We start from the raw sequence: 26,780 nt of genomic DNA on the forward strand, positions 1-26,780 counted from the left end.
ACAAGAAAAAAAAGACAAGAAGAAACTTACAGAAGACAAAAAGAGAAAAAGAAAGGAAAAATTTATTAATAAGACAGCAAATAAAAAAAAATTATCGCGAAAACCATCTTGTGTTAGAAAAATAGTAGAAGACTCTGATTCTGAAAGTAGTTATGATAAAAGACATTTATGCGATGATGATGAACTAGACGATGTAGAATCTCAAAATAATGACGTTTGAATGGTTTGCGGAGAATTTGCACAGAATCATGAATTATGGTACCGTTGTAATTTCTGTTCAAATTGGTCACATTCTGAGTGTAGTGGATGGAGTACAGCTGATGGATATACTTGCGATATGTGTACTACAGACGCATAATACGGAATTTCAATAAATAACAAACCATATTTTATTGTTGAGAATTAAATACTTTTGTTAGGTACTTATGTATTTTTTTTAATCTTAAAATACTGCTGTTAAGAATGTTGGTTGGATTTTTCGTTTATATGTTATATCGAACAATAAAACATTTCCAAATATAATTACTTTAGCTTCTTACAGTTTTTTTTATTCATTAGGCATATTAGATATACATGCGCGGTATTACCCAGAGCATGCGCGGCATTACCCTTTATGCGGGGGAATACCGCGCTTTACTACCACCTCATAAATTTATTAGTCAAATTACAAATATTAACAACAATAAGCTTTTGGGTAGTTCCTTGAGCAACTAATATAATTCAGTCTACGTGGGGTAAAAATGAAATTTATTCATTTCATATTAATCAAATTTTGGACATTTCTCCTTAGGCGCGCGGTATTCCCCCGACTTCCCCTAACATTCAATAATTTCATTATAATCTTCTGATTTCATACTAACCATTTTATTAGATTATTATTGATTTTTGCAATGTTTCTTGCCTTGCATTATTTCATAAGTGTTCCATTTTTCATTGTTATGATATGTTAGGAGGGTCCTAAAACTCTTATGTCTAACCTGCTTTGATCGATATTTGTGAGCTCACTTCGACCGCCATCATTATTATCCAATGCTATGTAAAACCGGTAGGAAACTATTCCGGTGTGAAATAAATTTTATAGAGCAAAATAAAAGATAATACTGAGCTATTTATGAGAGACAAGACGGTCGCAAGAAGGGATCCAATAAGCAGGGATGGGGAAACTACGGCCCGCGGCCCATCTCCGGTCCGCAAAGCCTTTCTAGGTCACAATACCCAAATATAGTTGCCCACACCCAGAAATTAATGGCAATGTTTGGTACAAGCTATTTGTGCGGACAAACGTTTTCAATAATGAATCTAAGAAAAAATTATCTTCGTAATAGGCTTTCGGATGACCTCCTTTTTCCATTGTTAACAATTCAGCATCATAAATAGAACCGGCTTATGATGAAGTCATGCAAAAACAAAAACAATTCCATATGTCACATGTTCCCATAAAGACCAGCGCCCCTCAACCTTTTACTTCGTAGCTAACTTCAGTTCAACTAATTGCAATTGAAAATGTTATTTTTTAATATTGCACAATAAATTAGTGTTTCAGAAAAATTAAAGTAATACTTTTATTTTAGTAAATAATGTAATGCTACAACTTGGCCTGCTATATGTCACATGTTCTCACAAAGACCAGCGCCCCTCAACCTTTTACTTCGTAGCTAACTTGAGTTCAACTAATTGCAATTGAAAATGTTATTTTTTATTATTGCACAATAAATTAGTGTTTCAGAAAAATTAAAGTAATACTTTTATTTTAGTAAGTAGTGTAATGCTACAACTTGGCCCGCTATATATTTCGTTAACAAAAATCGGCACACGAAGAAAAAAGTTTCCCCATCCCTGGCCTAGAGCAAGAGTAAACTCTTTACCAGACCTAGACTCAGAGAATTCCGATGATTACAGTAGCAACAGAAAATATATCCAATCAGCCCCCCAAAAAAACGGAAACGTATAGAACAGTTTTCCGAAACCGAAAGCAATGTTGAAAAAGAAATTGAGTTGACCACAGAAATAGTTTAGAAACAAACTTTATAATCAGATTACGACACTAGATAAGGTTATTAAATACATAAAACTTACATTCCAAAGGATATAACCGGAGTAAATAACAACGTGAGAAACACAAGCAATAAATATGATGGCATAAATGGAATAAAAAGTGATATGGAACCTGTAGGGAGTGTATATAATATAATAATTAATAATGAAACTCGATTTGAACCTCCAGCTTATAAAGCTTATATATATATATATTAAAAATTCTTAAAATACATAGGATGTTTATTCTAAAGAACAATAGGAATAAACTGGCGCTGTCGTTCTTAGAGGGAATTACAGGGGCAATCTTCCACAGAATGGCAGAATTGATAGAAGTCGTGGCTTACGATCCTCTGAGGAGGAAGCCCTCTCAGATCCTAAAAACTAAAACTTAGGCAGAACTACTGAGAAAAACTTCGATTAATCCCACTGTCATAGGAGTAGACATGAACGATGTACATAAAACTAAAACAGGAGACCTAATGGTTGAAATCCGTAAAGGAACAGACAAAGTGCAAATCATTAGGAACGCGATAAAAGACAAAATTTCAAACTCTATGATATAGTTAAATTACCCAAAACCCTCTTCGCAGCGGCGCATCATCATCAATTACTTATTTATTATTATGAACTCTAACTTCTTTAAGTTATCTTGCTATAAATTTTGAATATGTTTAGTCTGTCTGTAAGTTTAATAGATTCCACTTCAACCCCATTAAAGTATCATCTTCAGTTAATTATCATAAATGGGACAATAATGAATCATAAATATATTTATCTAATTTTATAATTATTATGGTATATGATAAGAACTAATATATAAAGAAACCTGTGAAACTAATATTTTGTTCATTTAATTGATATTCGTCTAGTACGCTAGTCAGATTGGTGTAACCATTTATAACTATGAATTCTTAGTTTATTTAATTTGATATTCGTCTAGTACGTTAGTCAGATTATTATTTTCGTGTCTCGCTGTCAAATTTGATCAAGAGTAGATTAGGTTTGGATGTCAAATATCGAATCATTAATAGGTACATTGTCTAAATTGAATATAGAAGTTCCAGAAGCTAGAAAAATGAGTATTACAGTAGCTAAAGAAATTGCACATACTCTAAGACCTTTTTCCGATCGCAGTGAACATTTAGAATATTTTGTGTAGATACATTTTATAATAGGTATGCTGCAAATTCAACAGATGGAAGTCTGAAAGAGTTTGTATTTGCATCTATAACTTCCAAATTAGTAGATGAAGCCGGTGATTTTCTTCTATGTAGACCTGATTTAAAAACATGGATAGATATAAGAAGTGCTCTGAGACAAAAATTTGGCTATAAAACAGATAGAAATGTACTTTTGCAACAACTTAATTTTTTGTGCAAAAATAAAAACGAAACAAGATTAAAAATATTATTATCTAAAATTTCAATTAAAACACTGGCCGATAATATGTTAGCACTCCAAACCAAAATTGCTTTAACAGAGCAAGCCGAATCAACAGCCCTTACTGTTTTGCTGGCAAATGTTTCTAGCGAGCTCTGTACAATTTTAATGATCCATAACCCCAAAAATCTAGAAGATGCAAACAGTCTTGTTTTCAATCACAATTTGATTCAACAACAAATTACTTCATGTTCTCATATTAATAAGCCTTTTGCCCATAAAACAAATATAAAACCAAAGATTATGCATCAACAACCCAGGGAACGTACATCACATCCTTCTCATTACTATCCTTGCACTCAATTGCATAACAAACCCAATTATTTTAGTCAACCGAACCACAATACTAATCTAGAAACACCTTCAAGATTCTCAAGCCAACCAATAAATATTCAGTCAAGACCCGTAAACCAGCATTTCCTTACAAATCAACAAGTTTTCGGACGACCAAAAAATGTATTTTCTCCAGAAAATTCCCATAAACCCACTAGTAAACCTGTACCAATGTCTACAACTAGTAGAACACCTCTTCCGTCAAAAAACTTCCCTAGACAAAATCAGAAACAAATTAGTATCAAACATAAATAGCATTCAAATGAATATATTACCTTACATTCAAATATCAAACCCACCTTTAAAATTACTTATAGATACCGGATGCCACAGTTCCTTCTTACGACCATATATAGCTGAACAAAATTTCCCAAATAAAATATTTCACTCGAACCATACCTTAGTAACATGTACCAGTAATAAAAAAATAAAAAACAAAGCAAAAATACCCTTGCTAAAAGAATTTAATTTACTAGAAAAACTAGAATTCATTTTTTATAATTTCCACGACTATTTTGACGGAATCTTAGGATTACACGATTAAGAAAATTAAAACTTAATATAGACCTAAATAATGGTTATTTAATTAGCCCTACTATCAGACTACCTCTTTACTATAGAAAAGATTTTAACGTACAAAAAATTGAAATTCCCGCCAACTCCGTAGTTTTAAAAAGAATCAATACCGATTTAGAAGAAAATACCGAATTCTTTATGCCTTATATAAACAATCAAATTAGTGAAATCTTACCTAGCTTATTACAAGTAAAAAATAAAACAGTACATTTAGAAATAAGAAACCTTACAAACGAAAGCGTAATAGTACCTTTTTAACCTGTCTCCATAAGACAAAAAGCTGAATTATCTCTTGCCGCAGATTTTGAAATATTCAGCATAGAACAAATATTGAATGAAAAAATAGAACCACAATTCGATTTAAATAACATAAATTCTGCCAATATCAATTATAATTATGACTTCTTTTTAATCAGATCAGATCATCTTAATCAGGAAGAAAAAATTTAATTAAAAAAACTTATTTCTCAATTTCCAGAAGTATTACATAGACCTAACGAAAAATTAACTTTCACTAATAGTGTCAAACATGAAATAAAAACAAAAGATGAAATACCGATTCATACAAAATCATATAGGTATCCCTACATACACAAAGCCGAGGTACAAAGGCAAATAACACAAATGTTAGGTGACGGAATAATAAGACCTTCATTTAATTTGATATTCGTCTAGTACGTTAGTCAGATTATTGTAACTAATTGTAACTTTAAATTATTAAATTCTCATTTTGCTAAATAAATTGTTTTTATAAAAGCAAGTTGGTGAATTGCGTTATTTAATTGTATTGACGTTAGTTACTAAGAACTTAATTGCAAGTGAATGAAACGCAAAGAATCTTCTGAAAGTGAATCTTCTAACGGTCAGATGGATAGACTGTCGGATGGTTGAGAGACAAAAAGATGATGAATGCTTCAAATGTTGGGCCCAACAGGGATAAGTTGTGTATGAGATGCCGGAATAAGTGACACAAAATACCCTTCTGCTTAAATTGCAAGGAAATGCGCGATCAAACGGCAAGTCGAGGTATGTGCTGAGTTCAAAATAATTAAATTCAAGAAAGTGAGAATAATGCCAATAACCACAGATAGAAGTCTTAGAGCACATGATATGGCAATCGCCACTGTAAGGAAAGAAAAAATTAGAATATTTTGATTAGTGAAAAATGCTATAAACAAATAGAAGGGACTGGTTGTTTCATACAGAAATTGATACAGCAATAAACATTCTAAATAGAAACTCAACAGTTGAATGCCAGGGATATGGTTAGTATGCCCCTCTAAATAAAGAAATAAACGACGAAATTATAACTAAAATAGGAATCTTTCTTAGAATTTGTGAAGAAAAAAGTATTATAGTTGGGAATATCAATGGACAATCTGTTCAATGGGGAATGGGTTACACGGAAAAAAGGGAAGAAGCTCAAGTGGAATGGATTGCTATCAAAACCAGGGAAACAGATCCACAATTCAAGGAATCAAAGGTCGTCAATAACTGATAACGTTATCAACCAATGATGTTGTAATAACAGTTTAATACGTGAGTGACAAAGAGACGTTTAGCGATTCAAAACTACATTATATTTGACGTAAATGAGAACACAAAACCCAACAAGCTAACTGAGAAAGCAAGAGACACGGGGTGGCATCTTAGGAAGTTGAATAACAACTGTCTCTACCATTACCATAAATAAACCAATACCAGACTCAAAAGTTTCTATGGAATACACTCTAATATTTACGATACTTCTATATCTAGAAGGAAGATCCACTTAAGAGGTAACTTGGTATACTGGTGGTCGTAGGAAATCGCATACTTAAGGAAGGAATGCACAAGAAGAAGAATTAGTATAAGATGCGATAGAAGGAATGGACCAGAAGTTAAAAAATGACAAGATGTCTACAAAGCATATAAAAAACAATTGAATAATGCTACAAGAAAAGCCAAACACAGCTACTCTCTAAAGACCCAACAACTATCGGCAGACGTAATACGTGACCTTTTTCTAGTCCATAAGGACGTAACAGTAACACAACGCTCTTTAAAATTCACAGTGGAAGAGCTCTATACAGCCAATCAAAAACTTGAGATAAAAAAGCACCAGGTCTAGGAAATATCCTTGCAGAGCTACTGATATACTCAGTAGACAACAAAACTAACTTTATTCTAAGGTCCTACAACACACTTGGTGATCAAAAGCTTCTTCATATCGATATATATGTCTCTTACATGTATAAAGGAAATTATTTGAACATAATATGCTCAAAACCAACTATCCATATTTTTTTGAAATCTAATTTTCTGCATATTTTGGTTAAAAGGGTCCTTAACTCGACGAAGGAATGTTGTCACATTGTTCATGAAAAAGTTAGGCAATGACGTCAAAAAAGTTACTTCGAGGACCAAGAGCAATGTGCTTTAAAGTCAAAGTGTTTTGTAGTTGCCTAAATAAAATAACCCCAATATATACAAGTTTTTCTTCGGCTACGAAAAAAATCAAGTCCTTCCTAGAGTCCCTAATCATACTACTATCGTCAGCTATACAAATACCATCTTACGATTGTTCAAGGTCACTACAAACCACAACAAAAAAAAAGACTGAGAAAGAATGTTTTCATATTTCACTGGAATGGAAATGAACAGACTCTCTTATGGAGTGACTTCAGCCACTTATCATTTTTTATTGAATATTGCGAAGGTACGCTTTAGAGTCAGAAAGTAAGATGCTTCTGTGGTGGCCATGGTGGCCAAAATAAAAACACGACAATTTGAGTATGCTGGGGCTTTGGCTCTTTGAACATGACACCCTCACATGTTGAAAAAGTTGAAATAATATTCTCAATAGTAGACCACACCTTTTTAACGCCATATCGAATTTTTGGACGAATTAAGAAACATATTTACAAAAAAGGCATGATTGTACATGGTGCTTCACGACGAGCTCAATCGATATGTATATAGAAAAATACTGCGACTAGTGTTGAAAGTGAAAATTTGCTTGCATGGGTTTTTCGAAATGCTCGTTTAGGCTAAAATTATGTCAGTGTTCTGAAACTTCCGGTTATACCTGAAATGGACCCAAACTTTTGGGTATTTTAAACGGAATCCAATGGTTTTTATTAAATTTTTGGAATTGATACGAAATTTCAATATAACTTTATATGAGGCATAGTATGCCTAAAGTTCACCATTTTTCAATTATTTTGGACACATGCAGTTCTTCACTAAAAAATTATATTTCCAAGTTTTCTCTTTACCATTGGATTCATATATCTCAAAATTCTCCAATTAACGGTTTTTGTAGAAACTTGAAAAAACTGAAGTTTTCAACAAAGAATAAAAAAAAATATTTCTAGATATCTGTTACCTGAAAGAAATAAAAATTTGAAGTAAAATTCACCCCCAAATTTAAATAGTAAGATTACCATTCAAATTTTCGTCATAAAAATGTACCACCAGCTTACTGTCATGCACGTAACATGTGAGGATTAGTATCACTACAATAATGGGAGTTACGCCGATTAAATATTCCATTCTTCTGATTTTACACTCATCTGCCAAATTAAGTTTTGTAAAAAGTTTTCGTCTTCCTGAGTTTTAATTATTATAAATTCACATAAAGCAATTCTTCTTTGATCGTCACCTGGCTTTAAATTTTGTACCAACGAGATTGAATACGGATGGAACTTGTGTTTTTTAAGAATCCTGTGAATACTTATCTCTGATATTCCCAAATCTCTTTCCGTATTGCTTAATGAATTTTCAGGATATGCTCTGCAGTATTCCAAAACTGTAATTTCATTGTCTACGACAGGTTTCAATTTGCTGTACGGTGCAACACACTGACCGTTTGCAATTATGAATGAGCCGCGTAAGTGTATCAGGGTGGGTCGTGGTCTATCCGGATATTGCAAACGGAAAGTATCGCAGGCTCGTTTAATAACCCTATCAAATTCCCCATATATTACCAGCAAATTGAAATAATCTTCATTAATAAATCCTAAACGGGAAATGATGAACGAATACACTTAAACGTAAAGCTGTTTTCATTACTTGTTTGTTTGTTGATATGTTAGCTTTTTTTTGGTCGCTCCAGAAGACAACCGATAATTAAAAACCATAAAAATTTCTGTTTTTTCAAGCTTCTACAAAAACCGTTAATTTGAGATATATGAATTTACTAACGAAGTCCTTTTAATTTAAAGCGTAGAATCCAATGGTAAAGAGAAAAATGAGGGTTGTCATTTGAAAGTTTTTAGATAGCGAAAATCGGCACTATTTTCTGAACACCCTATATAAATTTTTGTCAAGGTTTTCACAGAGTTTGAAAGCTGTAAGTGTTTTTTGTCCAAATCACAAAAATATTGGACCTGACTCACTTAAACTTAGAAATATGATTTTTTTAGTGGAGGGCTGCATATGTCCAAAAATTTCGAATATGTGAAATGATTAAAAAATGGTAGACTTGAGGCATACGATGCCTTATTTAAAATTATATTGAAATTTCGCGTAGATTCCAAAAATTTAATAAAAACCATAGCATTGCGCTTAAAATAATGAAGTTTGGGTCCACTTCCGGTATAACCGGAGGTTTCAGAAAACTGAAATTATTTTAGGCGAAACGAGCATTTCGGAAAACCTATGCAAGCAAATTTTCAGAATACTAGTCGCAGTACTTTCCCATATACATATCGTTTCAGCTCGTCGTGAAGGACCCTGCACAGCCTGAAGATTACATGGAGATCTTTGAAAACAGGAAAGAAAAAATTTCATTGCTGGCAAAGTGTTGTGCTGGAAAACAGCAGTTGATGGTCTAAACCAGAGAAATTGCATCTTTAGTTGTCGGTAAACAGCAATGACAATGTGATTGTAAAAGGGGAAACCCTGTACCCTGTACTGCAACTAACTCTGTGCGTATAAACCATTACCAAGAGACGAAATAAGCTAAAGAATCTGCAGCAACAACTGAAGGTCTGGTGGCCTTCTTGAAGATTCGAGATGTGTTAAAAATGTCTCAGAAACACTTTAAAGTGAAATGAAAGCCATTAAGAACCTTGATTATTACAAGGACGTGCTTTAGCGTGGCATCCAAGGAAGGCCAGCAGAAGCAAACCAAGAAAGCGAGTCGATGTATTACAACGATATCAATTTCATTTGAATAACAAGCCTTCTTTCTCCTTTATCACCTTACTTTCTGCACTTATTATTTGCACAATATTGCACAATATGCACAATATTATTTTTCTTTAGTAAATAAAAAAACATTCTGTTCCATTTAGCATTCCAATTTATGATCTTTTTCACATTGTACTAAAGTTTATGTCACATTCTTTATTACCATTGTGAAAAATATATTGATAAAAAATGGGACAAAATTAAATAATATACAGAAATACCTCGAAACGAATTTATACAAGCTATAGGACTCACACCAACAACAACGTATTCGTACTTCGAATATGAATTCTTGTTCCGATATGTAGATGATTGCATTACTGGCGTAACAAAGAATCAAATTGAAAACATAAATAAAAAATTCAATTCTCATCATAAACAACTTCAATTCACAATCGAGGTTGAGCAAAATAATAGAATCAATTTTCTTGATATCACATTATATAAAATTAACAATAACATAAAAACAGAATGGTATACGACGAATGGTCCTCAAGATATTTGAACTTCAATTCATGTCATCCTATGTCACACAAAAGATCAGTGATAATGAGTTTGGCTGGTAGATCTATCCAACTATTAGATCCTGAATGTAGATGCTTATCTATTCAAAAAGCAAAAACTGCATTGAAAGAAAATAATTATCAGGAAAAAATGATAAATAACAAATTCAAGAAAAGGAGAAACAGATATTACAATCAATTTAAAAACAAAGCAGAAACAAAACATAAAACATTTTTCCTTACCATATGTAGAACGACTTTGCCAACAACTATCAAATTATTTTAATAAATATGATATTAGTATAAGTGATAAAGGACAATACGTTATCTAAATATTTCACTAAATAAAAATCTAAAACACCAAAAAACAAAAGAAATAATATTATATATCAAGTTCTTTTTAATAATTTTGATGCTACCTACATAGGGCAGACCTCTCAATATATAGAAAATAGACTAAAAGGTCATTAATACGATAAAAAAATAAAACTGCGTTAACGAACCATTAGATATCAAATAAAAAAAAATAAATTCATTTATAAAGATTCAAACGTTCTTGGAAAGAAATATAATACAGGAAAATGAGAATTTTTAGAAATAGTTCATATTCATAAAAACGAAAAAGCTATAAATGATAAAAAAGACTTATATAATTTAAGTATTAGAACATTTTCTAGTTTGATTTGATTCTTATTTTGATATTCATGATGAAGGTTATCTATTGATTAATATAAATGCGCAAATTGTCAGTGTCAATATCATATTTTGATAAAGAAAAGTCGAAACGAAAACTAATTTTGAAACAAAAGAGACCGAAAATCAAGAATTTTTATATGCATATATATATATATATATATATATATATTTTATTTTTATATATATATGTACATTATATATATATATTATTTATATATATATATATATATATATATATATATATATATATATTTTCCGAGCTTTCGAATACTTATGAATTCATCGTCGGGGAAATAATTAATTCAGATTTTCGGTTTCAATATTCAAATTGATGTTGATAGAAATATTTCTATCGTCATCCTATGAATTCAAATTTTTTGCAAGAATCTATACAAATCTCAATTAATCAATTAATTAATTATTCGAAATCAAGTATTCGAAAATTCGGAAAATATATTAGTTAGTCCATTTTGGTTTGTCACGTTCCAAATAAGAAGCCTCTCATAATATAGCTGGCAAAGACCTCGTCATAATTCATATATTGTATACATATATATATGTATATATATATATATATATATATATATATATATATATATTCCCAATAAAAAACTACACATAATATAGCTGGCAAAGACTTATTTACAATTCACATACAAATATACTTACAAATCATCTCAAGAACTTATGGTCAATTAGCTGTTAAAAATTTAAAATCATGATCCAAAAGAACAGAAGATATATATATATATAGACAGATATATATATATATATATATATATATATATATATATATATATATATATATATATATATATATATATATATATTGATATAATAACGTTCCCAATAACAAACTGCTCAATCATTTTTTGTATTGTTTGGTACCATTACTATCTATTAACCTTTATTAACGATCCTCACTTACCCTACTAATAATTATTCCAGCTATTGAAATCCTTATTTTTGGTCCCTTCAATAATTTATATCTCAAATCTACTCCATTCCAAAATGACACAAAATATCTTTTGATTTGTAAGTTATCTCCACCATGTAACCTATACCCATCATAGTCTACTATAACCAAAATTTCAGGATAAATTGTATATGGAGCTTCTCTTTTATTTCTATTTCTATTTGTGCTACGTTTATATCTTTTTGTCAAACGATCTGGTTCCATAAAAGCTGCAAAACATATGTAAGGATAGTGAAAATACTTATAAATTGTAATAGAACCACACCATAATCGCTCATAGAGTTTTCTTGTTCTTCTTGTGTCTTTTTATATATTATGTGATGATTAATATTTTTGTTTCTTTTTATTGGTAGACCTGTGTCTATTGCTATTTCCGAACTTAGTTCACCATCTTGATCAAGAAACATTTCATCATCATTTATTAAATCGTCTGTATCATTTTCTTTGCTGAAGTTATTTTTCAATCGGATGACAGAGCCTCTTAAGCGAGTAGGTAGAGGGCGAATTACTAAATGGGAACCAATACTTCCTTCCTGTAATAAAAATATTATTAATTTTTTCATGCTTTTATTTGTACAAAATAAGTGAATGGTTTAATAAGGTATTCGAAAAATCGTATCGCTTTATTTGCTATCATGAAACTTTTATTGATTATTATAATTATACTTACATTGAATATCTAATAGTTTGATATAAAGATTCGAATTATAAAGAGAAAAAATTATAATAAGTTAGTAACAAAACATTTAACGTTTCGATCTATTTCATGATATGACTTGATATTAACAACATGCATAGTTACAAGGAGTTAAACAAATCATATTTAAAAAAAAAAAACAATTTTGAGAAAAGTAATAAGTTTATTGGAAAAATGTCTTATTCATTAAATCGGGCAATAAAATTGAATATGACGGCTCGGCAAGTATTCTCATCCGTGATTAATGCCATTTCGTAACGCATACTATTTTTAATAGTACCAGGGAAGTCGGTTTGTTAGTGTGAACTTTGATTTGACATAACTCCACACAAAAAGTTCATAGGTGTTAAATCCGGACTGCGATGAGGCTAATTAATGCCAGCTCTCCTGGAGATCAAAGCCATGAAAAATTTCACGAATTCGTGCCAGAGATCTGTTGGACGTGTAAGTTGTTCCGGCCTGCTGGAACCATGTTCTTTGATTATAACTCATAAAGTTTTATAGTTCAGACACGAAGAGGTTGTCTAACGTTTGGATATAACGCACTGAATTCACTGTAACTGTGCGTCCCTTTTCATCTCAAAAATATTGAGGGCCTATAATTACTCGCGCTGACATCGCTTCGCATACTTTTGGCGAATGAAGGGGTTTCTGATGTTTGTATATTGGTTGGTTGCACTCCAGTAGTGGCAATTTTGCTTGTTGACATGTCCATTAAGATGAAACTGAGCTTCTTTCGAAAATAAGATGTTGGTGAACGTTGGAATGCACTCAAGGTCAAGGTCAAGCCTCTCACCAACATCTTGAGACTTCAATTCTTGCCAAATTTAATTTTTTAAGGTTGAATCAGACCCAAATCTTTGTGTAAAATTCGAAATAATAATGATCTATGCACGTTTGAGACAACATCATACTTCCGAACAGATCGACTTACATTTTCTACATTTATAACTGTTCTAAAAGGCCTTGGACGCCCGGATTTCATTGTATTCAGTGTTGATCTGACCTTTTTACTCTTCTCGATCCATTTTCCAATCAGTCGGATGCATTGAGCATCATTTAATTACGAATATTTCAGAATGTTCTACGTACTACACTTGCCGATTTACCTTTTTTTTTTAAATTCATTTTAGCACAACGCATGGTTTGCTCTAGAGAAACGTGTCATAGCGACTTGGTTCCCAAGAGCAAAGCTACCGATTGACATAACTCCCGCGAAGTGGCGGATCTAGAGGGAACTCAGGGGCACGATCTAATGTTCATGCAGAGTCATTTGAGAACTACTCTCACATGACAGTATGCATCCATCCCCCTTCTAAATTTTATTATAAATGAATTGACGGCAATTTGGAAAATAATGTGGATGTCAAATCCTGGAAACAAGATGACTAAGCTCCAATCGTAAGCTACAAGTTTGCAGGTTGTCTACCATACATCATAGTACTACTTCAACTGTTGTGCATCTTTCCTGTAACTACCTATACAGCAGAGCGAAATTCTTTAGCTTTGCGTCACTCAAAAACATATCTCCGGAGCACAATAACTGAAGGAAGACTAAACAGCTTTGCTTTACTGCACTTCCAAAAGGATAGTTCTCGCACAATGAAGGCCGCACATTCATAAGCAAAAGAGAAAATCATCTCATAAGCTCCTGTGAATAATGTATATGGAAAAAGTATTATTTTCACATTCGAAAGTTGAATTAATGAAAACTCATAGTTATGTACTTTGAAATTAATTTTTCCTGTACCGCTGGGGCATCTTAAGGATCAAAAGTACAATACCAGGCTCAGAATAGCTGTGACTTACAAATTATTTACTAACTTTAAGAACATAAATTTATAGCACCAAGTTTTGAAAATAAAATGATTAAAACTTTCACTGACATAGAACTAGAAGAAGTGTTTTTGCATTAAAATCTCTGGGGAAGAACCCACGTAACCCCTTAGCCAGGGGGTTATGGTGATGCTCAAAAATCAAATTGGGATTTTATATTGGGGCAATCGGTCATTCTGTTGTACGACATAAAATAAGCAGTCCACCAGAATTTTTGCATTTGTAAGGGTCGCTACCCTGAGTGAAACATTTTAAAATACGATATTATAAAAATAAGAAACTCTTAATTTTATAAATACTCAGATACATAATATAATTAATCAAATGATAAAGAGCGATACAATGCATGCAGTATGAAAGCAGTGAACGGGGAGAGAAGTGAGGAAAAGTGGAGAGAGGAAGCTATATCGCGACATGTTAAAATAGTTTTCTTCAGAACAGTCAAAAAACTTTCTCCCATACAAACTCTGATTTTGTGAATTTTTTTTCAAAAGTTCTACTTCTACTTTAATCTTGGTAGCAAGCTCTAAAATTCTGATGAAAATTATCAAAAAAATTACTAAACACTTATTTTGAGAAATAGAACGGCGCACCGCTTAAAAATTGAAAAAAAAATTTTTAGTTGTATTTTTTCATATTGATTCTAAATACTGAGATATCTGCCCTATGTAGACAGAGTCACAATCATTACAAGGTACTTTGATAATGTATTATGTCTTTTATGACTTTACTAATATATTCATTGGAATAATTTGAAAAGTGCTTCACGTTTTGATCCTTAGTTTTTGTTTTGTTTCTTAATTGATTATAGTATTTGCATTTTGAGATAATTATTTTTATTGAAATTCCAGATTAGATAGTTAGGTAGATTTATCGTCCAAACTTAAATCACTGATATTTCTTTTTTGTGATATGGTTCTTGGGCCCAGCAGTAACTTTTTCATTTATGATACCATCGAAACTTTTTGTATCTGTTTTTTTTTGGGTGGACTCGGACAAAATATGTCGGAGCTGGCGCATTATGGGAGTGGTGTGTGTATAAATACAAAAAAAATATGATCACATCGGAAATTTTGTTTTAATCAATATTTTTTTTATCATATAATTAGCGAAAAAATATTCGTCTGACATAAACAATGCAACCGACACGCCAAATAAGTAAAATTTCTGAACAAAAACTCATTACCACACGACTGATTCTAATAGAATCTACCATAAAACATTTTTAAATAACGTGGTAATCTTGTCGAACAATTTTTCTGGGCATATGCGTAATCGAATGGAAATTCCACTTTATCAAAAAGTTATGTTAACAATTCAGCACATAAAGAGTTGTGTCATCCGTATAATGTAATTTAAAAGAATGTACTTCATTTTTGAACGTATTTACTTAAAAATCTAGATATTGAAGTACATTTGTATGGACTTTACTAAAAAATTACCGGCATCTACTTTTCGGAGACAGGACACTGGAAATTTTCTTATAATTGTTACTTCTAAGTCGAAACTACTTGCTACATTGTAATAGAATTTTGAGGAAGAACCTTATGGTATCTGACTTATGAATCAGTTAATATTATATGTGTTCTGAGTAGCTATAAAGGTAAATTTTCTAGTCCAACTTAAATTAATTTCACAACCAACAGATACTCCTAGTAAAATTTGAAATTGTGTGACGGTTTGGGAATATTTTCATAAGAAAATTATGTAGCAATAACAAATGCCTTTCTTATATTTTTAAATTGTACGGATGTGTCGAGATGTTGGTGGGCCTTGAAAAACATCATAAACATTTCTGGTAGGCTGCTACAAAGAAATATCAAAGAATGTTTATAATGGTCTGTTAGACGAATAGATTTGATTTTTGATTAATGTGGCAATTTTAAAAAGATCAAATATAACATACATGTTTTGAGCAAACTATTTGTTCTGGCTTTCATTTTATTCTAAATAATATACCATACAATTGTTTGCTACAGATATAATGTATAAACTTTTGTATATTATTCCTCAATGTATTACATAAATTTTAAACAAGTAACACTTAGAAGTAATCGACTTAAAAAGTGAAAGTTTGTGCTTATGATGCGTGATTTTTGTTGTTGTTTCTGAATAAATAATTATTACTGAATAGTTAACATGCATATTTGAAATGTTAATACACATTGAGTACTTATAATTAATATAATGATTTTAAGGATTTCGTTGATATTTGTACTGCCGTACCATTTACAGAAAATGAAGGGACAAAATTTTCATCTAATGAATAAATATTTTGTGCACATCTACGATTAACATTAACCGAAGCTAAAAATGGAATTGCAGGATTTTATGATTAATTGATATAAAGAAACAATTTAATGACATTGACGATACAATCTTATAAATTCAAATGGTTATCATTTATATACAGTTTTACCAACAGAATTTCAAACCTCTAACGAAAAATGTTAAGTTAAACTGTTATTAGAACAGACCATATGATCTTAGGAGAAAAGAAAAAAAATTATGGAAATATGCATATATTCCCAGATAATTTCATTGAATTGACGAGTCGCTTACTTTTACAAGGTAGAATTAAAACAAGACATGAAACACCAGCAATTGGATCAATGTTAAACGAAGGAATGATAAGACATTGTCTACTACCATAGTCTTCACCAATAAGGTTAGTAATAATAAATTAGCCAATATTTTACAACACTTGATTCAGTCAAAGCTTTAATCAAATAAAAATGACCGATGATGATATCCCCAAGACAATATTTACATTGGAATTTGGTCACTACCAATATGTTCAAATACCATTTGGATTAAGTAACAGCTCCTCCACATTTCAGAATTCCTCAAGAATTGTTTACTTGCATGACATTATAATTTTCTCTACCTCATTGCGAAAATAAGTATTGGAAGTAATTTAAATACTCTGATACTCCAACTCAACAACAGATCTATATAAAGATAGAAAAAGAAGTAGCTTTCTTAAAACATATAATAACTGCAGATGGTATTAAACCAAAACCAGACAAAATATAGCAACTCAATGTTAAATTAATGACTCTTGTTCGTATAACCTTTGTATAGGCATCTATGTACATCTCGTATCCATATCAATCGATCTGATGTTGTTGTACTCTGTAAAATTTAGATTATAGTTCTATGATATGTAACGTGGTTCTTTTGATGTGAGAAATTGAGTTGTTGTTCTTAATTTGGTGCATTCCACATATTTTTTTGTACGCCCAATATAGCGACTACCATCGTTGTGGTCGCGGCGAGAACGTCATGACTAACGCTCACGTCGACCCATGTCAAGAGGAGGATCAAAGTGAGGTTGAGAGAATTAACGGAATTTTCAAAACTCAAAGCAACAAAGATTGCAACAATAAGAATTTATTACATTATTTAATGCGGTAAGGGACATTATATATACTTTTGGAGCTTTCTTTTCTCGCAACACCAAATATCTTACCATGCCACAGAAGACATTTTGATTCACGAGGTAGAGGAATCAATTTTAGGCACGCTAATGTAAGTAGTGACAATAAGCAAGAACAAGCTCATGAGAGTGAGATTCCATTTATATCAGTAGCTTCAAGTGCAAGGCTCCCAAATATAAAGGTGAGAGACTCTACTGTTAACCTTATTTTAGACAGTTGTGGAACAGACCATTTGGTTAGGTTAGGTTGATACTTTGAATATACTAAATTTAATATATAACTTGCTGAATATTAAGGAGGAAATCGAAGAAATAGCTGTTATGAAAACACAGAATATTGTTAATATAAAATGTTTGACAATGGGCAGTTTGTATATAGAAACTTTCAGTTAACTCGTAGAAATGTGCAGCATTGCAGTTATCGGTGATATTTGGCATAAAAGATTAGACCATTTATTTGAGGTTCACCTAAGAAGAGTTTTTCTATTTAGATATTGGTGGACCAATCCAAACTCCTACCAGTGACGATGAAAAATACTACCGAACCAATATTGATGACTACTCTCATTTTACGAGGATATATTGAAAAATTCTTAGCCTACTATAGAACCAAACAAAATTTCTATGTCAAAATATTTTATTACTCAACATATTCTCCTCTTGACTGGATACATTTATTACAGTGAACCTGCAACGTCTCTAGACCTCCAAAAAAATGTTTCTTATTGCTCTGTAAACCAGACCTTCACAGCTTTTATAACCTCCTCGTTGGAAGATAATTTACAACCTCTTTTTTTCAGTTGAGGAAAGAGATGATAGTTAGGCGGAGCCGAATCTGGTCAATAAGGGGGTGTTCTAGTAATTCAAACCCTAAATCACAAATTTTTTGCAATGCAACATGAGATTTGCAAAAACCAAACACCTTTGGATAGCTTACCGCGTCTTTTGTGTTTAATTTTTTCTCGTAGAGTGGTCAGTAATGTCGAATAGTAATCTCCAGATATTATTTTACCCTTATCCAAAAAAATCAAACATGATTACTCCATGGCAATCCCAAAAAACTGAAGCAAGAACTTTTCCAGCAGATTTTTGGACACGAAACTTCTTAGGTCTTGGAGAACCAGAGTGTCGCCATTCCATCGATTGTTGCTTTGTTTCTGGATCGTAGAAAGTTTTATCCATAGTAACAATTCGGTTTAAGTAATATATCTTCGTAAATCTGCTTACATATTAACCCTTTTAAATACAAGTACATGATGGTGGCTCAATACTCCAGTTTTTCGATTTTCACAATTTCGGTAGACATCTTTTTTCTTTTAATTTATTGCGTAACTCTAGTTTTCTTTTTTGACGTCAAACTTTACACTGACACTTCTAATAAGTTATTGTTCGTTGCTATGGTAAAGCAATATTTTGTTTATGCATGGAACTGGTCTAGGCTAACTATATATCAATATATCCTCGTATTTTGTTTACTTATTGAAAGGAAAATGTGATGCACAGAACAATTTGATGACTTTTATAAGAGGATTTAAAACATAAGATCACATAGTGTCAGATAAAAATAGATAAAAAGTGAGAAATTTAACAATTTGCAAACATAATGGAATAAGATGTGTGTACACACTACCTTATACACCACGGCAAAATGATGTGAGTAAGAACATTGCTTGGTAAAATCAGATCAATGTTTGTTAATACAAACCTACCTAGACGTTTATGGGGTGAAGCTGTAAAAAGTGCAGCTTATAATTTGAGTAGATGTCCTGCAGATGATTTTAAAAGTAATATGCCAGTTAGTCTTTATCTTGCGACTGATTTAAGTAAACTGAAAATTATTGGTTGTAAAGAATGGGCGCTAAAAATACCCATTATACAATACAATACACCAATATCTGAATAGAAAAGCTCTCCCACTGCTTTTGAGCGAGTCAGCTCTCAAAAGCTTCTCAAAAGGTTGTCTCGGTGTTTTACACTCCATATATGGATTACGGATGACACTCTTAAGTTAGTACTAGAAGCTCCAATTCTCTTAGGTATGCCTCAGATAAATGACCTAATCTTTGTGCCCAATATAACCTGTTTCTTTAACGCCGCACATTTCTTCGAATAAACAAAAGTTGCTACATACAATTTATACGAACACTATTCTGTGTTTATATAATACAGGGTGATTCATTAAGAATGTCCAATCTCTGAACTGTAGATTCTAGAGCTCAAAATATGATGATTCTGCTCAACATGCCTTATGCAAATATTGCTAGTTTCCGGGATACGGGGTGTTCAAAGTTTAGATTTAAATTTTGATTTTTGCAATAATTTTTTATGTCCGTGAGATGTTCTTGGAAATATATAAATCAATAAAACCAGGGAAATTGATATTGTTAATTGGTCGTTTTTGTCGTTTTATCTAGCAGTATAACTATTAGTGGAATGTTGAGTTCGAATCAATATAATTTTCACATACAGATGTTGTTAATAAAGATAAACAACACTACTACATGTGAAGGTTCCAAGAATCTCGCCACAAATTTATGAAAAATACAACGTTTGTGGGTAATAATTCACACATTTGCACAAACAATTTTATTGTCTCTGTTAATTGATTGGCTTAACTTGAAATGAAACTGAATGAGCAATTGTTTTTTACTCCTTTCGGAATTCTTCTTTCGATTTTCCACATTTTACACATACCAAACATATACAAAGTATACCACGACGAGCTAACGGAACACGTACATCGGAAACTATTGAGTAATATTTTTCTGAAAATTTGTTTACTGTGGTTTTCCAAGGGGCTCGTTTCAAGTAAAATATTTTCAATTAGCTACGGCTTCCGGTTATGCTAGTTTTTGAAATAAAATTTACGATACATTTCAATGAATCTTTATTGGCACCATCATGGTTCACACTTATTTCAATTAATTTGGTGTGACAAGGAAAAATAATTTTCGAACGTTACAAATAAAAATTACTAGAAATTGCCCAAGTAACGCTTGGAGGGCAAAAAATTTGATAGGGTCTCGGAAATTAGCACTGAATGGAAATTAGCCTTTCTTCTTCACACCAGTGGATTCTATGTGGAAAAATATGGGAAGTTCACTACTCAATAACTATTATTTGGAAGCAGAGTCCGGATAACACTTGTGAAGCCATTACTGAGCTTGTACAGTATTTTTTTTTTCATCAAGAAGCAATGATAAATTAACACACGAAATTGTTTTAAATTCATTGTTTTGAAAGTAACAAGTAGCTTCACTAAAATGGCTGTCACTTTTTACTGACTAATTCATATGTCTTAAGATTTTACAAATAATCTTTTGAAAACTGGCACTTCATAAATGTCTTATGGATTTGACAATGGCAGCGCCATCTGTGTGTCAGTTACACGTCTTATTGAGTGATATTGATTACATACCCTCCTTCATACAAAATAAATAAGACAGAAAGGTGGTTATAGCTAAAGCAATCAACATTTTAACTAACCATATTCATGAACTTGAACGATCAACTGTAATTAGAATATAAAACCAAAAAGTTTTAGAAAGCAAATCCAAATTTGATAGTCATCTGACATATGTAATGTTATTATGAAGAAACATTAATATTTAGATTTATCCAGCGAAGTAATAGACAATAATATATCATACAAAGGATCAAACTTTCCAAACAACTAATGTGGGAATATTGAATGCAAAAATCTTCTCTTTTGAGATATTATACTTCAATTTAATTTTGGTAATAAATTTTCCTATTTTAAAACATCTGTTGAGCACATTTTTAACCTTGTTGAGGAATATATTTTGGTATTTCCTAAAATAAAGAAAAGAACGTTTTCGAGGTACAGGTCATAAAACCAGGTATAAGTTTAAATATAAAATCTATAATACAAACCCAAAATATATTAAATTTTGGTAGTAGGTAGTAGTATCTCCGAAACTCTAATAGAAATAAAATAATCTGCCTATTTATAACGCATTTAGTTTTTCTTCATAATAATACATAATCCAAAAGGTTATGGGCCTAGGTTACGTTCTTGATTGATAAAAAAATATTAAAGTACAAATTAAATTTCAAAATGGAAGAAATCAGAATCAACCGCGAGAAATGTGTTAATCGAATATTTGTGGTGTTCGTATTTAAGTTATGCGAAACCGGAATCGTCAAAACAAATTTTTGCTGTATTAGACAATATCTTTGAGCGAAAAAGTATAGCAAAACAACTAAGAGTTTAAAGAAATTACTTAATTTGAAATTAGGAGGTGAAGCAGACCATCCAACCTGATCCACAGAGAGGAGATGATTTGGCATTTATGGCCGGAAACTTTCAGATAGCAAATAAAGAAAGAAAAATTTCTTTCCTATTGGATTCAGGTGTCTCTAACCATATAATAAACCGCCAGCACCTTTTCTGACCTGAAGACACTCATAAACATTTCTGTTGCAAAGAATGGAGCTTCCATTACTGCAACTAAGATGGGAACCATTTTACTGATGAGCAATACAGGAGTTCAAGGGATAATCGGGAATGTACTAGACCACAATCGAAATATTAACTGTTACTGTTAGCTCAAGTCCACCAGTGAGTGTGTAAGTGTCAACAGTGTTCTTCATGGTAAGTATATTATCTTTATTTTCTGTTTTAATCATTTTGTATTTTTTTTTGTTTCATTTCCTCGGTAAAATTCCAATGAGTGGGCAGATTGAGGCCTTGGAATAAACCAGGAACAAGGGGTGATTTATTGAGGAGGCAGATTCAGACCACAGAATCGGATCACTTCTTATCAATGAACGAATAACCATCCAAAGTGGGAGCCGAAATGTCAAGAATTATAGTCTATTTCAGAAATGTACAGAGCAATAAAATGTGGAATTCCGTCCAGTTCGGCTCAATTTCGGTGTCGGCCATAGGTATAGGTCTTGAAATATTGTGTAAGGATTACTTAGGTAGTATATTATACAGTTACGTTTTGCGTTTAACAGATACCGTTTAACCTTCTATTAGTGCCTCTGCCTAATTCCAACCTATTTCAGATTTAGCTTAACCATGCGCCCTAAGAGCAATGGTGTCTTACCCAAAATTTTTAAACCTTCATAAGTATATTTGTTTAGTTTAACGCATCAGTATTTGCTGTTAAGCCGTAAATAGTGTTCACAGTATTATAAAATTAGTGAGAAAATGGCGACATTTACACCAACGAAAAGATGTTCCAATAATTCTCCACTATCAGTGAATGAAAAACTTATTATGTATTTTAAATGTTCACGATTGCATAACATACTATAACCCGAAATTTACTGTACAAGAAACTGTCGACCGACGTTCCCGAATGACTGGAGTCCACCGTTTTTAAATTATTGCGGGGGAGAAAGATAGCAGGCCAAGCTGGACCTCCCAAGGAAAGTCCAGGCAGAGTAGTAAAAGTCCTTGATGAAGACACCAAAAGTGTAATTCAAGAGAAAGTTCACTCTTTTTATTTTAAAAAAGGAATACCAACCCTAGATAAGATTTTAATGATGCTTGGCCAGGATGACAGTATTACGTTAATAACTAAAAAACTTTTATGGACCACTTTGAGAAATATGGATTTTGCCTGGGAAAAGCATAACCGTAAAGCACTTTTACTGCAAAGCGATGAAATTGTTTGCTGGCGACGAAAATACTTAAGAAGTATAAAGCAGTACCGAACAGAGCAGAAGAAAATCGTTTATCTTGATGAGACGTGGATTAATGAAGGTTATACAGTACCAAAAATGTGGCAGGACAAAATATAACCATTGTTCGCAAAGCTTTCATGGAAGGCCTGTTAAGGTGCCTTCAGGTAAAGGGAAAAGACTAATAATCGTCCACATTGGAAGCGAAGAGGAATTTTTAAAAAAAGAACTTTTCAGTCGTGCCATACGGGAAATTACCACGAGGACATGGATTTGGATGTTTTTGAAGACTATTTTGGTGAAATGATAAAATATCTTCCGGCTGATGCAGTAGTAGTTATGGATAACGCAAGTTATCATTCTCGACGCATAGAGACTCCAACTTCATCTTGGAGAAAACAAGAAACTATTGTCTGGTTAACCACCAAAAGTATTGAATTTGAAGATAATTTGATAAAAAAATCTATTAGTTATAGCAAATTTACACAAACATCGTTTTATGAAATACGCCGTGGAAGATATAGCAGAAAAACATAGTGTAACTGTGCTGCGCACATCGTCAAATCATTGCGAACTTATATGGGCGCAAGTAAAAGGATTTGTACCAAGACAAAATACGATATTCAAAATTGAAGACGTTAAGCTAAAGTTTGATCAAGCCATTAAAGAGGTGACACCAGAGAACTGGCGAAAAGCAGTACAGCATGTCATACTTGATCGATCAGATCGTTGACCCGTTAATTATAACGTCAAGAGGAGATGCCAGTTCCTCAGATGACGAAGAATATTATGATTTTTTATAATTTAATTTCTGTATAATGTATTTTTTGTATAATGTTCAATAAAAAATAAGTGTACCTGTACATAATGCCTAATTTTTATTCTGTTGAAACAAAATTCTTTCTTTTTTACCGGCTCGTCTTTGGCACATTATTTTCAGTTTTGTGAATGGATAAAAATAGGCTAAACCCATATATTGATCCCAACCCGGGTGGTACTGCCTGCACTTGATAGAAAAAAATTTTTTTACAATGAAATCAATACCAACTATAAATCTCTGTGGTCCCTTTGCTGCATACCTAATGAGATTTTATTACTCTATATTTCTATATCTCTATATTCAATATATATTTATATATATATATATATATATATATTATATATATGATTTATTGGTCTTGATTTCAGGTCTCTTCTGTTTAAAAATTAGTAAATTAGTTTTTTTAATGATTTTTAAAAGATTAATAAAAATTGACGCTATATCTTTTCTTTAGTCTTTATCAAAATGTAATATTGACACTGACAATTTGCGTATTTATATTGATCAATAGATCACCTTCATCATGAATACCAAAATAAGAATAAAATCAAACTAGAACTTTGTTAGAATAAAAATAAAAAAACATAATTTTTCCTTAGTCCTTATCATTTGTAGTTTTATAAGAATTTACAAAATCGAGCTATAAATTTTATTTAAATTATTATTTTTTATCATTTATAGCTTTTTTGTTTTTATGAATGTGAACCATTTCTAAAAATTCTCTTCTTCAGCTTTAGTATTAGATTCCGTTTGAAGAATTTTTTAATCTTTATTATTGTATTTATGTTTTTTTTTGGTTTTATGGGTCGTTGATGCAGTTCTGTTTTTTTTATCGTATTGATGACATATTAATCTATTTTCAAAATACTGAGATGTCTATATAAATACGCATAGAAAAGTGAAACGTCAATTTTTATCAATCTTTTAAAAATTATGAAAAACTTATTTTAAAGCAGAAATCAAGAATATTTAGAAATATTTAATTATTGTAAGTAAAATTTTATCATATAATAATTAATAATAATAATTAATTATTGTTAGTTAAATTTAATTGTTATTATACATTTATACATATTTCTTAGATTGAATTTGACCGTAATTTCAGTCCCAATAATATATTAAAGTTAGTCCACTTTGGTGTTTCAATGCCATGTTTCCAATACGAAACCGCTCACTATATAGCTGGCAAAGAGTTCGTTTCAATTCACATACAAATATATTTTTTTACTAAACTAAAAGATAAAATACTAACAACTGCCTACCATAGTATATGAAATTCCTTGTTTAAATTGTTACAAGAAGTACATTGATCAATCGACTGACTAATTAGCTAACCTCCCACAAGAGTGATAACAAATTATATCCTGACAATTAGCGACACATGTCAACCGCAAAGGACATAATATGAATTATGAATCTGCTAGTTTTAACAACCGGGAAAAACTACAAAAAACGTTTATTTTTAGAAACAACATATATTCCTCGAAATGATCAATGAATTAACAAGAAAACTGATTTAAATAACCTTAATGTAGTCTATGCATATCTTTAAGATTTTGAAAAAATAAATTCTCTAAAAATTCAACAAACAACCAGCTAACCTCACGTAACCTATGAAGCTCAACTTCACATATAACGAACTAACCTGTAAAATTTAATGTTATTTATTATGGAACCAATATTTACTACCACCTAATCTTATTTAACCTATGAAATTTCAACGTTATTCATAATATAGCTAATAAAAATTAGTAACCAGAATCAATATTTCTGTTAAACGTCATTTCGAATATCGAATTTTGATACCCATGAATTAAGTGTTTTTACAAGAATTAACATAATTTGAAGCCGCCACAAATCCTAATTAATTATTATAAGTTAATTTCATTATTTTTATACATTTATACAAATTTCTTATATTGTACCTGACCAAAATTTCAATCCTAAACGATGGATTCATAAGGATTCAAAAGCTCGGAAAATATATTAAATTTAGTCTACTTTGGTGTTTTATTGCCACATTCCCAATAAGAAAACGCTTGTATATAACATTATATAAAATTAAAAATAACATAAGAACAGAATGGTATACGAAACCAACATGGTCTTCAAGATATTTGAACTTCAATTCATTTCAACATATTCAAGAAAAGGATAAACAGATACTACAATCAATGAACAAGCAAAACAGAAACGAAACATTAGAACATAAAACATTTTTCCTTACCATATGTACGAGGACTTTCCCAACAACTATCGAATTATTTCAATAGATATGATATTAGTATAAGTCATAGAGGACATAAAACATATTTCACTACATTGAAATTTAAAACACCAGAAAACAAGTGATATTATATATCAAGTGCCTTGTACTAATTGTGACGCTGTCTACATAGGGTAGACATCTCATCATAAATGATAAAAAAGACCTAAATAGTTTGAGTAAAATTTCTAACTCTATTTTGTAAATTCTAATAATTTAATTAATTACTGGTACATATAAATACGCAAATTGTGAGTGTCATTATCATATTTTGATAATTTTTATAAGAGCTTAAATAAAAGTCGAAACATCAATTTCTATCTCTCTTCCA

At 31.3% G+C, this 26,780-nt stretch overlaps 1 protein-coding gene across 4 annotated transcripts in view; it reads right to left on the reverse strand.

Annotated features, from left to right (window-relative positions):
* LOC130448956 (A disintegrin and metalloproteinase with thrombospondin motifs like) overlaps positions 1 to 26,780 on the reverse strand; it is a 140,526-nt gene that overhangs the window by 49,844 nt on the left and 63,902 nt on the right. For all 4 annotated transcript variants that reach the window (XM_056786570.1, XM_056786571.1, XM_056786568.1 and 1 more), the window contains exons 6-7: positions 12,002 to 12,269; positions 11,689 to 11,945 (exon numbers count right to left, since the gene is read on the reverse strand). In XM_056786570.1, coding sequence (XP_056642548.1) covers positions 11,689 to 11,945; positions 12,002 to 12,269 — 525 coding nt within the window. The remainder of the gene's footprint in view (positions 1 to 11,688; positions 11,946 to 12,001; positions 12,270 to 26,780) is intronic.

The sequence above is a fragment of the Diorhabda sublineata genome, chromosome 9, assembly GCF_026230105.1.
Source record: "Diorhabda sublineata isolate icDioSubl1.1 chromosome 9, icDioSubl1.1, whole genome shotgun sequence".
Classification (NCBI taxonomy): domain Eukaryota; kingdom Metazoa; phylum Arthropoda; class Insecta; order Coleoptera; family Chrysomelidae; genus Diorhabda; species Diorhabda sublineata.